General features: G+C 42.7%; 1 protein-coding gene across 1 annotated transcript in view; it reads left to right on the top strand.

The window, feature by feature from the left end:
* LOC126195080 (uncharacterized) overlaps positions 1-13,407 on the top strand; it is an 89,895-nt gene extending 76,488 nt beyond the window's left edge. The window contains exon 7 of the mRNA XM_049933541.1: positions 12,270-13,407. Coding sequence (XP_049789498.1) covers positions 12,270-12,341 — 72 coding nt within the window. The 3' untranslated portion in view covers positions 12,342-13,407. The remainder of the gene's footprint in view (positions 1-12,269) is intronic.
* Positions 13,408-16,932: the final 3,525 nt, after the last annotated feature.

Here is a 16,932-nt window from a genome sequence, read left to right as displayed (position 1 = left end):
CGTTTTGCATCCATGCATCCACATTTCAACTCCTGACCTGCTGTCCAGAAGAGAATAAGCATTAATGTATTGGTCTTGACACTTGTTCTTGAAGGTACTAACCAACCTGAAAACATACTAGTGTTTATAGCTATAGTTATTAGTAAGAAACTGAAGTAAATACTGATGTAATGTTATTCGGTACACAGTCTCAGTCACCAATAAAAACATCTACAGCTATATCTCTCACACCCTGTATATAATAAATAAAAAAATATCTATATCCTAGCCCAGACCACTAAGGATAGAAACTTGAAATTTTTAGAAGGTGTGGACCTTATACTGTAGTCGTCGTTTAAGAACGGATTTTTCGAAACTCCAACTGTTCAGGGTGATATATGGGATAAAGGTTTTTTTTAAAAAAGTCACTATTAAGGCAAATCTGAAGCTAGACTTAGGAAAACTGGTATTTGGTTTCTCTATCAGAAATATAGAAACAAGTGTTTCAACGTTTTTTGGAAGTTAATCCTATGGGGTGAAATAGTGGTTGAAAGCTTTTCTTGCAAATATGTCGTTAGTAAAGAACTGCTGAAGTATTTTAAAGCTACATTATGGACAATGGTATTGACTTCTAGGTTACAATAAACAAATATGTGTTTCAGAGTTTCTGGAAATTCAACCCCTAAGACTGTGCAATAGGGGATGAAAATTTTTAAGAAAATATTTCATTACATTAAAAACTTGTTGAAGCTAAATTTATGAAAATTGGTTAGAGGATGAAAGTTGCTATGGAATGCTAAGGCATAGTTAACAAAAACTTTGGACTCCAGCTACCAGAATCGCTTTTTGGTCAGAAGTGCATTCGGACTAGATCATGCTTATAGGGCCTTCATTACCACTGAAAGCTTAGAAGATGTTTCAATTTGTGAAAAAATTTGTTAACAAAAATCAGAAAGTTCTTGATCGATTTACTTTAAATTTTTACACGATACATTAATAAACAATGGCTATAACTACAATAGCAGAGCATTTAGACCATTAGATGAATTGTTTCTCCCATATACGTTCTTTTCTATTATATATAATTTAAAAAGGAATTGTATACACTACAATGTCCTGCGCCTCTTTTCTTCCTCACAGCCGGCTTCACAGAACGAGGGAGTTGTATTTATGACTTACCAATTTATGATTAGAGTTACTATGGAATCTGAATTGTGTGAAACTTCAGACCCCTACCCTTTCAAAAATGTTCAAATGTGTGTGAAATCTTATGTGACTTAACTGCTAAGGTCATCAATCCCTAAGCTTACACACTACTTTAACTAAATTATCCTAAGGACAAACACACACAACCATGCCCGAGGGAGGGCTCAACGTCCGCCGGGACCAGCCGCACAGTCCATGACTGTAGCGCCCCAGACCGCTCGGCTAATCCCGTGCGGCCCTACCCTTTCGCAGATTAAAACTATTCGAAATACTTTTACTAAAGTTATTGTCCCCACCGGTCCAGGAGTTCCGGATCTCTCCCTCTTACGGGAAATACAAACGAACCCAACGGACTTCCCCATTTATTTTAAGCGACCTCAGTTACCAGTCAAGAAGGAGAGAGAGAAAGAGAGGTGAGGTGGAAACAGACAGACAGACAGACAGACAGTCAGAGGGGGGGGGGGGGGGCACGAGGTTGTGCACAGAGAGGGGGAAGGGGGGAGGGGAAGAAAGAGATGGACGGAGAGAAGTATGAGGGAGGACGGGAGGAGTTTAGTATTTGTATCCAATTCTCATATATATATTTAGCAATTTCAAGGCATTGCCGGTTTCGCTAGTGTATGTATACGTACATTAGGCTTTCATATTTTTTGTTTGGTATTTATTTTCGCTGATCCAAATCTGAAATGACCACCATGACTTAAGTTTCTGGGGAGTTTTCTTTGGTTGTAAGGCAAAGGTTGCCATTGGAAATACGCTACCAAATATTCCGAATCGGGGCTCGCTATGCCTCACTACCGGGGCTCGCCTAGCATTGGGCTGAAAAGTCCCCGATTCTTCAGTGGCTCACTAATCGAAAAGTACGGTTTACTTTCAGAGGCAAGGACTGAAAATAATGAATAGAGAGATAAACTGAGTTGCTACATGTTAATGTTCGTGAAGAGACTTCCCACGTCTTATCCAGATTGAAGCCACAATAACGAGAAACAAAAACCTTTTCTAAGCATACGAGTATTCTATTTTTCATAGAGTTTTTAATAATCTGATCCCAGAAAGAGCTCATCAACGTCGAGATTTTCGTGGCGGAATAATCCAGAGACGTTCCTGATTATTTATGCATTGTTAGTAATTTGCAAGAAGCAAACAAAATCTTGTTTATTGTGGATTACAGTAAAACCAATGAACAGTAGCTTTTATAAACAAAAACTCATAAATTTGTGTAACTGCCAAATTATGCAGTCTGTATATTATTTAATACAATGATACGTTTAGTTTGTTATATACTAAACTTTTCATCAGTATAGTTCATCTTTTAAATTTCCATATTAATGTAAACCTATTTACCGAATTGTAAAAATTGTAGAAAAAATTGCGAAATGATAGTTCCAGAGGGAGCGGAGTAGGATGCAGCTTTGGAAGTCCTGCCAAGAACGTAGAATGCCCTCTGTATGACTTAGTGTGTATTAGTCGACAAGTAAAAACAACAGTTTCGACAGAGAACGGTCTGCTGTAGAGTTCCACCATGTGATGACAGACGTGTATTCTCTTAGCTGAGACATAACACGATAAACTAACAAAAAAAAAAAAAAAAAGAAATGCTGAAATGTGATTTCAAAATGAGAAATTCAGTTCCTAATCTTTCCTTATATACAGAATGGTACACAGAGGGCAAAAAATGTAGGGAAAGACAGATATTAGAATAAATATAAGTCAGGAGTTAGAGTGCAAGTACTGGGATGAAGAGATTGGCTCCACAGAAAGACTCATGGCGGGCCAATTCAAACCAGTCCGACAACAGAGATTGCAGAAGACACGTATGTACCGGGTGATCAAAAAGTCAGTATAAATTTGAAAACTGAATAAATCATGGAATAATGTAGATAGAGAGGTACAAATTGACACACATGCTTGGAATGACATGGATTTAATAGAACCAAAAAAATACAAAAGTTCAAAAAATGTCCGACGGATGGCGCTTCATCTGATCAGAATAGCAATAAGTAGTATAACAAAGTAAGACTAACCAAAGATGATGTTCTTTACAGGAAATGCTGAATATGTCCACCATCATCCCTCCACAATAGCCGTAGTCGAGGAATAATGTTGTGAACAGCACTGTAAAGCATGTCTGGAGTTACGGTGAAGCATTGGCTTCGGATGTTGTCTTTCAGTATCCCTAGAGATGTCGGTCGATCACGATACACTTGCGACTTCACGTAACCCCAAAGCCAATAATCACACGGACTGAGGTCTGGGGACCTGGGAGGCCAATCATGACGAAAGTGGCGGCTGAGCACACGATCATCACCAAACGACGCGCGCAAGAGATCTTTCACGCGCCTAACAATATGGGGTGGAGCGCCATCCTGCATAAAAATCGTACGTTCCAGCAGGTGTTTATCAGCCAGGCTGGGGATGATGCGATTCTGTAACATATCTGAGTACCTCTCACCCGTCACGGTAGCAGTTACAAAACCAGAATCACGCATTTCCTCGATGAAAAAAGGCCCGATAACAGTAGATGTGGTAAATCCAACCCATACCGTGCCTTTCTCGTCGTGCAGTGGAGTATCTACAACAGTTCTAGGATTTTCGGTAGCCCAAATTCTGCAGTTGTGGGCATTGACAGACCCTCGGAGCGTGAAATGAGCTTCGTCGGTCCACAACACGTTAGTCAACCAATCGTCATCTTCCGCCATCTTTTGAAACGCCCACACCGCAAATGCCCTCCGCTTCACTAAATCGCCAGGTAACAGTTTGTGACGCCGATGGATTTTGTACGGATAGCATCGGAGGGCACGCCTCAGTGCCAACCAAACAGTAGTGTATGGAATGCCGGTGCGACGTGCGACTGCACGAGCGCTGACTTCCCCTTGCATAGACGAACCCGCTACAGTCTCCATTTCTTCCTGAATTGTCTCAACAGTATTACGCCTTGTGATCGGTCGGCCACTACGGGATCTATCGTCTAAACAACCAGTGGCTTCGAACTTCTAAATCATTCTCGCCACAGCTGCATTTGTCAACGGACGTTCACCCGTTCGAATTCCCTTCCTATGGCGATAGGATCGTAACGCTGAACTAGCACATTACCCATTCCGATAGTACAGCTTCACTAAAAGTGCCTTTTCAGGTAACGTCAACATGCTGCGACTGCTGGCGCATCTGATTCTCTCTCTCATTACGGCTTCTTTTATACACGATTGTCATGCGCAGTCACTGACGTTTTGCTGTCCAGCGCCATCTGTCGGTCATTTTGTGAACTTTGTTTTTTTTTTTTTTGTTCTAATGAAGGCCCATGTCATTCCAAGCATGTGTGTCGATTTTTACCTCTATCTACATTATTCCGTGGTTTATTAAGTATTCAAATTTATACTGACTTTTTGATCACCCGGTATAACGTGTAACAAAAATTGAAGCACCTGAATGAGGGTAAGAAACTAAATCAAACTTGACGAGTTGACACGGTATGTGACGTTATTTCAGTGATCACAAAATCGAGTCGAATTTACTAAGAACTTGGCAGTATGAGTCCACTTAATATGACGTTGCATCCCCTCTGTCCTGGATCTACGCAGTGACTCGGCTGGGAAGGGTGTCATAAAGCCGTTGTATCCTTAGGCAAACTGGTCCACAGCTACTGTAATTGATCCTTAATATACTCGATTGTGGCAGTGGGGCCGACTTGACGTCCGAGCTGGTCCCACACATGTTCTGTCTGGGACAGAGGTCTTTGCAGTCACTGAAGTACCTGAAAATCGTGCAGCTATTTCAAGGAGACAACGTGCCATGTGTAGACGACCATCGTTCTGTTGAAAAATGGCGCCAGTATACTGCTACATGAGAGTTAACACCTGAGGACGATGGATGTATGTGACGTGCGGTTGTGCCGTCAGAGTTCCCTCAGCCACAAACAGCCAACCTATCAGGAGTAGTAAAGATCCGTGACTCATCGCTAAACACACCGCGTCGTCATTCATCAGCAGTCCTTGCTTCTTAGTTACGGCACAACTCCAAACGCAGCCATTTTGTTGTGGTATTAACAGAAAGTTGCCCTGTAGCAGTACCAGTCTGTTGGTGAAGTACCATCGCGGGTGTAGGAACGTCGGTAGTGCCTTTGGTGGAGATGCGACTTCCGGGCTTGCCTCGGCGTAAGTTCCGACTGATGGGCCAAAGGACGCGGCCGGCACCTGGTCCGGAGCTGAGCGAAGAGCTGAACTGCAACTGCAACTGCCTGCTGGAACTCCAGCCACGACTCGAGTAAGCAGCAGTTGAAGGAGTACCTGCGTGCTGTTGGTGGACATGTGACCCGCGGATGCAATGTAGTTCCCTCGATAACAGTACCGTCGTTGTACGAAAGATGAGACTGCCCCTGGTGATGACTGCTAGCATTTAGCTTGTCAAGTTGTCAACAGACAGTCTGTAAACAATACCTCGTCCACAACATATGATGTACTAGCGAGGTGCATAAATAATCTTCGAAGAAGGGTGCCTGCGCGACAAGGGCAGGTTTCCTGCAGGGCGCACACGTTGAGCTGTAAGCCGATATGGTCATAGACGGCGAGATACTTGAATCCTCAAAACCTTGCACCCAGAACCCGGTACCAGTTGCAGCTTGTTGTTGTTGTGGTCTTCAGTCCTGAGACTGGTTTGATGCAGCTCTCCATGCTACTCTATCCTGTGCAAGCTTCTTCATCTCCCAGTACCTACTGCAACCTACATCCTTCTGAATCTGCTTAGTGTATTGATCTCTTGGTCTCCCTCTACGATTTTTACCCTCCACGCTGCCCTCCAATGCTAAATTTATGATCCCTTGATGCCTCAAAACATGTCCTACTAACCGATCCCTTCTTCTAGTCAAGTTGTGCCACAAACTTCTCCCCAATCCTATTCAATACCTCCTCATTAGTTACGTGATCTACCCACCTTGTCTTCAGCATTCTTCTGTAGCACCACATTTCGAAAGCTTCTATTCTCTTCTTGTCCAAACTAGTTATCGTCCATGTTTCACTTCCATACATGGCTACACTCCATACAAATACTTGCAGAAACGACTTCCTGACACCTAAATCTATACTCGATGTTAACAAATTTCTCTTCTTGAGAAACGCTTTCCTTGCCATTGCCAGTCTACATTTTATATCCTCTCTACTTCGACCATCATCGGTTATTTTACTCCCTAAATAGCAAAACTCCTTTACTACTTTAAGTGTCTCATTTCCTAATTTAATTCCCTCAGCATCACCCGACTTAATTTGACTACATTCCATTATCCTCGTTTTGCTTTTGTTGATGTTCATCTTATATCCTCCTTTCAAGACACTGTCCATTCCGTTCAACTGCTCTTCCAAGTCCTTTGCTGTCTCTGACAGAATTACAATGTCATCGGCGAACCTCAAAGTTTTTACTTCTTCTCCATGAATTTTAATACCTACTCCGAATTTTTCTTTTGTTTCCTTTACTGCTTGCTCAATATACAGATTGAATAACATCGGGGAGAGGCTACAACCCTGTCTCACTCCTTTCCCAACCACTGCTTCCATTTCATGCCCCTCGACTCTTACAACTGCCATCTGGTTTCTGTACAAATTGTAAATAGCCTTTCGCTCCCTGTATTTTAGCCCTGCCACCTTCAGAATTTGAAAGAGAGTATTCCAGTTAACATTGTCAAAAGCTTTCTCTAAGTCTAAAAATGCTAGAAACGTAGGTTTGCCTTTTCTTAATCTTTCTTCTAAGATAAGTCGTAAGGTTAGTATTGCCTCACGTGTTCCAACATTTCTACGGAATCCAAACTGATCTTCCCCGAGGTCGGCTTCTACCAGTTTTTCCATTCGTCTGTAAAGAATTCGCGTTAGTATTTTGCAGCTGTGACTTATTAAACTGATAGTTCGGTAATTTTCACATCTGTCAACACCTGCTTTCTTTGGGATTGGAATTATTATATTCTTCTTGAAGTCTGAGGTTATTTCGCCTGTCTCATACATCGTGCTCACCAGATGGTAGAGTTTTGTCATGACTGGCTCTCCCGAGGCCATCAGTAGTTCTAGTGGAATGTTGTCTACTCCCGGGGCCTTGTTTCGACTCAGGTCTTTCAGTGCTCTGTCAAACTCTTCACGCAGTATCTTATCTCCCATTTCGTCTTCATCTACATCCTCTTCCATTTCCATAATATTGTCCTCAAGTACATCTCCCTTGTATAAACCCTCTATATACTCCTTCCACCTTTCTGCCTTCCCTTCTTTGCTTAGAACTGGGTTTCCATCTGAGCTCTTGATATTCATACAAGTGGTTCTCTTCTCTCCAAAGGTCTCTTTAATTTTCCTGTAGGCAGTATCTATCTTACCCCTAGTGAGACAAGCCTCTACATCCTTACATTTGTCCTCTAGCCATCCCTGCTTAGCCATTTTGCACTTCCTGTCAATCTCATTTTTGAGACGTTTGTATTCCTTTTTGCCTGCTTCATTTACTGCATTTTTATATTTTCTCCTTTCATCAATTAAATTCAATATTTCTTCTGTTACCCAAGGATTTCTATTAGCCCTCGTCTTTTTACCTACTTGATCGTCTGCTGCCTTCACCACTTCATCCCTCAGAGCTACCCATTCTTCTTCTACTGTATTTCTTTCCCCCATTCCTGTCAATTGTTCCCTTATGCTCTCCCTGAAACTCTCTACAACCTCTGGTTCTTTCAGTTTATCCAGGTCCCATCTCCTTAAATTCCCACCTTTTTGCAGTTTCTTCAGTTTCAATCTGCAGTTCATAACCAATAGATTGTGGTCAGAATCCACATCTGCCCCAGAAAATGTCTTACAATTTAAAACCTGGTTCCTAAATCTCTGTCTTACCATCTGTCTTACCATCTATCTGAAACCTGTCAGTATCTCCTGGCTTCTTCCATGTATACAGCCTCCTTTCATGATTCTTGAACCAAGTGTTAGCTATGATTAAGTTATGCTCTGTGCAAAATTCTACAAGGCGGCTTCCTCTTTCATTCCTTCCCCCCAATCCATATTCACCTACTATGTTTCCTTCTCTCCCTTTTCCTACTGACGAATTCCAGTCACCCATGACTATTAAATTTTCGTCTCCCTTCACTACCTTAATAATTTCTTTTATCTCGTCATACATTTCATCTATTTCTTCATCATCTGCAGAGCTAGTTGGCATATAAACTTGTACTACTGTAGTAGGCATGGGCTTTGTGTCTATCTTGGCCACAATAATGCGTTCACTATGCTGTTTGTAGTAGCTAACCCGCACTCCTATTTTTTTATTCATTATTAAACCTACTCCTGCATTACCCCTATTTGATTTTGTATTTATAACCCTGTAATCACCTGACCAAAAGTCTTGTTCCTCCTGCCACCGAACTTCACTAATTCCCACTATATCTAACTTTAACCTATCCATTTCCCTTTTCAAATTTTCTAACCTACCTGCCCGATTAAGTGATCTGACATTCCACGCTCCGATCCGTAGAACGCCAGTTTTCTTTCTCCTGATAACGACGTCCTCTTGAGTAGTCCCCGCCCGGAGATCCGAATGGGGGACTATTTTACCTCCGGAATATTTTACCCAAGACGACGCCATCATCATTTAATCATACAGTAGAGCTGCATGTCCTCGGGAAAAATTACGGCTGTAGTTTCCCCTTGCTTTCAGCCGTTCGCAGTACCAGCACAGCAAGGCCGTTTTGGTTAATGTTACAAGGCCAGATCAGTCAATCATCCAGACTGTTGCCCCTGCAACTACTGAAAAGGCTGCTGCCCCTCTTCAGGAACCACATGTTTGTCTGGCCTCTCAACAGATACCCCTCCGTTGTGGTTGCACCTACGGTACGGCCATCTGTATCGCTGAGGCACGCAAGCCTCCCCACCAACGGCAAGGTCCATGGTTCATGGTTGCAGCTTAGGGGCAACAAAAATTTGATTTTCAGTATTTTGCGTAATTATAGATCGAATTTAAAAATAAAAAATTCTGCCATAACCTACTGGTTTAGAGGTATAATCTCATGTTAAACGTTTTTACACAATAAGACAAGTATTACACTTAGAAAAATCTGTGTTTATCCACATGCACCACATCTGGCAGCACACAGATGTTGGACTTCATTCATCCAGTATTTGAGAAAGAGAGCACTTTGTGACTTACAATAAACTATACATATAATTTCAAGCCCCTACAGAACTTTTTCTAGCTGACACCCCCTGCAAAATTATGAGAGGCAAAAAGTTTATCGCTTACTATTTTTCCGCTGTTCCCGTTGTCGAACTTCAACATCAAGTATGACGTTTCAGTTTTCTACTTCTTTACAGCTAAATCTATTTGCAACATAGTTTTCAGACAGTATCCACATACAGGGTGTGCCAGGAGGAATGGTCAGTAATCAGGTGTGTGACAGAAATGAACCATTCGAAACAAAGTCTAGTAAACATGCAGTCTAAAAACGCATACCTTCAGAGTTAAGAGCACTTCATTTTCGATGCTGTGAAACAAATCTTTTCTACTGTAAGCTCTTTCCTTTCCATATTTTGAGAGAAAGTTGTATGGACTAAAACAAGAAGTAATTGTCTAGTAAACATAGGCTGTAAAATACATACCTAAGAACTATGGGAATTTACTCAGTAGAGGAGGTGAGTTTCACAGTAGCGAAGATAAACAAGTGCTCACAGCTCTTAAGGTATGTATTTTATAGCCGATGTTTTCGGTATATTTTTTTCTTGTTTTGGTCCATACCAACACCTCTCAAAATATGAAAAGTAATGAGCCTGCAGTGAAAGATTTGTTCCTTAGTATCGAAAATGAATAAGTGGTCATAGAGGAAGTGGTCATAGGTTTTATGGTAAGCATTTTAGAGCCCATATTTACCTGACTTCATTGATTTGATTGATCGTTCCTGTCAAATCCTCAACAGTGGCCATTTCTCCTGGTGCATCCTGTAAATCACTGAATGTACCTGCAAAATTATATCATTGAATGAAAGACAGTTCAGGAGATGTGGCGTTATAAACATTGAGGTGCGTGAATAACTATCTGTTACTTACAATAGAGCTCCAATTAACCAGTTTATATTCATCCAGATTTTCATAATGAGAGAGCTTAGCGACTTGGAACAAACTTGAAGCACAAATTCAAAGATTTACCAAACTTTTTCTTGCCTACTTTCTTCAAGAAATAACGTATTACACTACTGACCCTTAAAATTGCTACACCAAGAAGAAATGCAGATGATAAACGGCTATTCATTGGACAAATATATTATACTAGAACTGACGGATGATTACATTTCCACGCAACTTGGGTGCATAGATCCTGAGAAATCAGTACCCAGAACAACCACCTCTGGCCGTAATAACGGTCTTGATGCGCATGGGCATTGAGTCAATCAGAGCTTGAATGGCGTGTAAGCGTACAGCTGCCCATGCAGCCTCAACACGATACCACAGTTCATCAAGAGTAGTGACTGGCGTATTGTGACGAGCCAGTTGATCGGCCACCATTGACCAGACATTTTCAATTGGTGAGAGAACTGCAGAATGTACTGCCCAGGGCAGCAGTCTAACATTTTCTGTATCCAGAAAGGCCCGTACAGGACCTGCAACATGCAGTCGTGCATTATCTTGATGAAATATAGGGTTTCGCAGGGATCGAATGAAGGGTAGAGCCACGAGTTATAACACATCTGAAATGTAATTTCCACTGTTCAAAGTGTTGTCAGTGCTAACAAGAGGTGACCGAGACGTGTAACCAATGGCACCACATACCACCACGCCGGGTGATACGCCAGTATGGCTATGACGACTACACGCTTCCAATGTGCCATCACCGCGATGTCACCAGACACGGATGCGACCGTCATGATGCTGTAAACAGAACTTGGATTCATCCGAAAAAATGACGCTTTACCATTCGTGCACCCAGGTTCGTCGTTGAGTTCAAATGGTTCAAATGGCTCTGAGCACTATGGGACTTAACTTCTAAGGTCATCAGTCCCCTAGAACTTAGAACTACTTAAACCTAACTAACCTAAGGACATCACACACATCCATGCCCGAGGCAGGATTTGAACCTGTGACCGCAACGGTCGCGCGGGTCCAGACTGTAGCGCCTAGAACCGCTCGGCCACCACGGCCGGCCGTCGTTGAGTACACCATCGCAGGCACACCTGTCTATGATGCAGCGTCAAGGGTATCTGCAGCCATGGTCTCCGAGCTGATAGTCCATGCTGCTGCAAACTAAGTCGAACTGTTCGTGCAGATGGTTGTTGTCTTGCAAACGTCCCGATCTGTTGACTCAGGGATCGAGACGTGGCTGCATGATCTGTTACAGCCATTCGGATAAGATGCCTGTCATTTCGACTGTTAGTGATACGAGGCCGTTACGATCCAGGACGGCGTTCAGGATTACCCTCCTCAACCCACCGATTCCTTATTCTGCTAACAGTCATTGGATCTCGACCAACGCGAGCAACAATGTCGTCATACGATAAACCGCAATCGTTATAGGCTACAATCCGACCTTTATCAAAGTCGGAAACGTGATGGTACGCATTTCTCCACCTTACACGAGGCATCACAACAACGTTTCACCAGGCCACCCCGGTCAACTGCTGTTTGTGTACGAGAAATGTGTTGGAAACTTTCCTCATGTGAGCACGTTGTAAGTGTCGCCACCGGCGCCAACCTTGTGTGAATGCTCTCAAAAGCTAATCATTTGCATATCACAGCATCTTCTTCCTGTGGGTTAAATTTCCCGTCTGTAGCACGTCATCTTAGTGGAGTAACAGGGTTAATGGCCAGTAGTGTAAATTATTTTTTTATGTAGCCAGATGTTTGAAGCTGTTGTACACATTGGAGGTATGTCTAAAGAATCGGGGTTTCACTGGTTCTTTAGAACACATTCTTTAGAATTCACATACACTTTACTTCAATTACAGTGATCAAAGTAAATGAAATATTCTGCCCACGTTGTGACCGGGTTCTTCACAGGTGGCGAACGCATCTGGTCGTGCACTCCACCAACCAGGTTGTGGGCTTCTGAGTGTACTCTGTAGTCGTTAATTGTCCCATTTTTTACTGTTACAGGACGAGAATCCATTTCTGCATGGAGAGCGGCTGCCTGTGGCTGCAAAAAAGGGGAACAACGTCCTTTACTGATCACCGGCACCGCAGACTGGAATAGCTTCCGGTCCATAGCAGATCCCGGCTACTCTCCCGCGCTAGTCGGATCTCAGAGCAGACAGGGCCGCGTCAGGGACGAGTCGTGCGGCTCTGAGGCCGAGCGACCGCCCAGAGGCGACTCTTCTCACACCGACAAATCTTACATGAGTCACACTGTACGCTCAACTACTGCTATTTTTATCCGGAACTGAATACGTACATTCCAAGGCGTACGCGCAAAAGCTGCGTGCTCAGACGTGTAATAACAGTACCCTTCTCACATTCATACTCCATTCAGCGCCAAAATCCAAGACTCCAGTATGGCTGGGGTCCCAACATGAAAGCTGCTGATCCATCAGTAACAACAAACAAACCTTTGGCCAACGATACATATCTGCACATAATGAACTCCCCGATTACAATATTTTATCAGTCGTTCAACCATTATTATGACAGTGTTGAATTATCAGTCATTTTCAGTGAGATAAGAGCTAGTGAACCGTCACATATCAACTGGAATCCCTACAGAATTGTTATATTTATCTGGAAAGATGTTATTGCCACCTGTAGCTTTTTCTTAACGGTATAAGGAAAAGACAGATTGCTACTTACGTAAAGATGACACGTTAAGTTGCAGACAGGCACAGTTAAAAGACACTTAAACATTAACTTTCGGCCTCAGCATTCGTCAGAAAAAGAAAGAGAAACACGCACACATTCATTCACACAAGCAAGCACGTGTCACCCACACATGACCACCATCTCTGGCAGCTCGGACCAGAAGGTGTCATCTTTACAGTACTTAGCAATCTATCATTTCCTTACGTTGCTGATATTCCAGCCTGGAGTTCCCATAGTTTGTAGCTGTTTTAACTTACATATACACACAACGACTCAGCAGTTGGCCTGTTATCACATAAACTTCACATAATCATGTAATAGGAACTTCATAAACAATGTACCTTACAAAGAAAAAGCACAGGCCAGCGTATTCATTCCAAAAAAGAAATAAGTGTAGTGAGTGTTACAAAAGTTAACATTAATAATTTCTTCAAATATTTAATCCTTTCTTGTCCCTTTCCATTTATTTATCAGTTTTCCTTTACCTAGTTCCTACCTGATCGGTTCCTGATTACCAAAGACGTAAAATAATTGTACATAAGGCTAGAAGACCACACAGCACTACATCCATTACAGTACCCATTGCTTAGATCTATGCAAATTGATATAATGGACAAAGACAAGAGGAATTTAGACCTCTCTATCAGTTACAACTAAAACGAAAAGTTTATTCTCTAGGTTTATTGTAGGTAGCTGTCCCGCCATGACACATGCCACAGTGTGTAAATGTTGGTGCATTTATTTCAGTTAGGTCAAATTTCCGGAAACATTTCTGTCGGCTGAAACAGGAGACAAAACCCTGATCTCTTCCTACAGAGCACTCGACTACACTGAAATACCGTTGATGTGAGATGAAGAAAGACAGAAAACTGCTAAATTATCCATCCAGTAGAGCAACCAGTGTTGCAACTAACTAACTCCACCTGGCATGCATTACTGAAGGCAGTGCCACCATGGATCGCTGTACTCGAATGTTTCGAGCTATCTTTCTCTTCCCCCACCCCTCTAACCCCATCCCAAACGTACACCACAATAGCAACATTGTGCGGCTATAAAATATATTATACTTTTTGTAAACTATCGTCATAACACCTATGTACTGACATAAACTGTAAATCATACCTGCGATAAAAATTGTTCAAATGGCTCTGAGCACTATGGGACTTAACATCTGAGGTCATCAGGCCCCTAGAACTTAGAACTACTTAAACCTAACTAACCTAAGGACATCACACACATCCATGCCAGAGGCAGGATTCGAACCTGTGACCGTAGAGGTCGCGCGGTTTTAGACTGAAGCGCGTAGAACCGCTCGGCCACAGCGGCCGGCACCTGCGATAAATCGGCAACTATTCTGTCAACTGTCTTTCGACTCTCTGGCAGAACGGTGATTACAGCAACACTTTACCGAATTTCAGGAAACTCCTAAACGAGCGTGTGCCTTGTCGGTGCGGTATGGTTACAGGATTTTATGTGGAAATCAACGTGCAGCGTTAAGCGAACTAGAAAAAGACACACTTAGAGAGACATTTCACTTTTAGTTGCTCAATTTTGTGTAACTACTATGACGTGACAAGAGTCGTGGGTTACATCCTAATACCGTGCTCGGACCTCCTTTATGGCGTCGTACAGCAACTAGATGTGGCATGGTCTCAACAAGTCGTTGCAAGTCCTATGTAGAAATATTGAGCCATGTTGTCTCTATAGCCGTACATAACTACGGAAGTGTTGCAGTGAAGGATGTTGTGCACGAGCTGGCCTCTCGATCATGTCACATAAATGCTCGATGCGATTAATGGCGGGCGATGTGGAGGAGAAATTGTCCAGAATGTTCTTCAAACAAGTTGCGAACAATTGTGGCTGCGTGACATGACATCGTTGCTTGGGGACATGAAGACCATGAATGGTCTCTAAGTAGCCGAACATAACCGTTTCCAGTCAATGTTCGGTTAAGTTGCATTAGAGGACCCAGTCTATTCCACGTAACCATAGACCACAGTATTAAGGAGACACCACCAGCTTTCACAGCGCAATCTTGACAACTTGGGTCCATAGATTCGTGGGGTATGCGCCACACTCCGACCCTATCATCAGCTCTTACCAACTGAAATCGGGATTCATCTGACCAAGCCACGGTTTTCCAGTCGTCTATGGTCCAACTGATACGGTCACGAGCCTACGAGTGGCGCTGTAGGTGACGTCATACTGTCAGCAAAAGAAATCGCGTCGGTCGTCTGCTGCCGTAGCACATTAACGCCATATTTCACCGCACTGTCCGAACGGATACGTTCGTCGGACGTCCCACATCGATTTATGCGGTTATTTCGCGCAGTGTTGTTTGTCTCTTCGCAGCGACAGCACTACGCAAACGCTCTGTAGTTGAGTGAAGGCCGTCGGCCACTGCTTTGTCGGTGTTGACGTTACGAATATCGGAATATTGAATTCCCTAACGATTTCCGAAATGGAATGACCCATGCGTCTAGTTCCATCTACCATTTCGCGTCCTAGTCGGTTAATTCCCGTCGTGTGCCGATAATCACATCGGAAACCTTTTCACACGGATCACCTGAGTTACAAATGACAGCTTCGCCAAAGCACCATCATTTATACCAGGGGTCTCCAAACTACGACCCCCCGGGGGCCGAAACCGGCCCGCGAGGGCCGGCAAACCGCGCCGCGTTAGCTGGCCGGACATTCCCGGTATCCGGCCCGCCAAATATTTGAGGTGTTACCTATACTGCCAACAATTGAGTTTCGAGGCCTATCGCGAACAATACACCGCGACATTGTCGGAGCTCTATCTTCACAAAGCGGAAGGTCATGGTTAAACTTGTGGCTATCCAAATAATACACATTGGTTTGTTGCTTGACGCCACCACGAAATATTGACATCCCCACTGCTCTTTAAAAATTCTACATTCACTGTCAAGCTTTCGCTTCTTTTCCATTTTTTGTACAGAACTCCACAAAAGACTGTAACCTGAAAATAAAATTGTGCTATTTAATGCTAATAAAACTAGGGAGTAGTCTGCCTAAACAAACTGCAATGAATTTGTTTTAAGGTACTTTAATTACTAAATTAAATACTCACAATTACACTGTAGTTCCACTAAAAAATACTGTGAAAAAATACTCAAGTCGTGCCTTACGTGTTTCGATTTTCAGATTTTCCTTGTCTCTTCGAATTCAAACTTTGAATTGTCCCACACTTCGTCGTCTCACCTACTAGTACAGCGCATAAAACACTAAAAAACTCGTGAGACACTCGCAACATAGACACAATCACGCAACAGAACTATCAAATATATGCTCTGGCTCTGTTACTTGCTACAGAACTACATAGCTAAACTTATTGCTGCGCCGCTTGAAATAACAATGCGTTGACATACACTACCTCTGTTACGTCTTGCAGTAATAGTGTTGCTAACAATGATTTTGAGATTTCGTTAACTTCGCAGGACGCTTTCGTGAAGAATGTGCAGTGACATACTTTTTTGTCGGTGAAATTCACCAGAATAAAATACGCCAGAATTTCGGTCAGGTACGTCCACCAATCAAAATTATGTAATTAAATAAAAATCTTAGTTCGTTTCAGTACTAGGTATTCCCACAACCTTAGATTTTTGCGATTTCATCTTTCCTTTAGCCTTACATTACGGTGATCATGGAGTGCCAGGCTGCTTTAATTTCATTAGTTAGATCTTGGCCCTTATGACTTCGTGGAGGAGTCAATGTGGCCTGCGTACTAAAAAGTTTGGAGACCCCTGATTTATACCATCTGCACGCGGTACTACCGCCTCTGTACATGTGCATAGCGCTATCCAAAGATTTTTGTCACCTCACTTTTTGTTACTCACTCATCGAGAGCAATATTCTGTTCAAAATTCTGTACACATCACACTGGTCAAACAATTTATCTGTTTTCGTCGAAAATAATGTTGCTTGAGAGATCTACGTTGTAATGATC

Source organism: Schistocerca nitens, chromosome 7 (genome assembly GCF_023898315.1).
Source record: "Schistocerca nitens isolate TAMUIC-IGC-003100 chromosome 7, iqSchNite1.1, whole genome shotgun sequence".
NCBI lineage: Eukaryota > Metazoa > Arthropoda > Insecta > Orthoptera > Acrididae > Schistocerca > Schistocerca nitens.
Note: the sequence above shows the minus strand (reverse complement) of the source record. Positions and strands in the feature narration are given on the sequence as shown.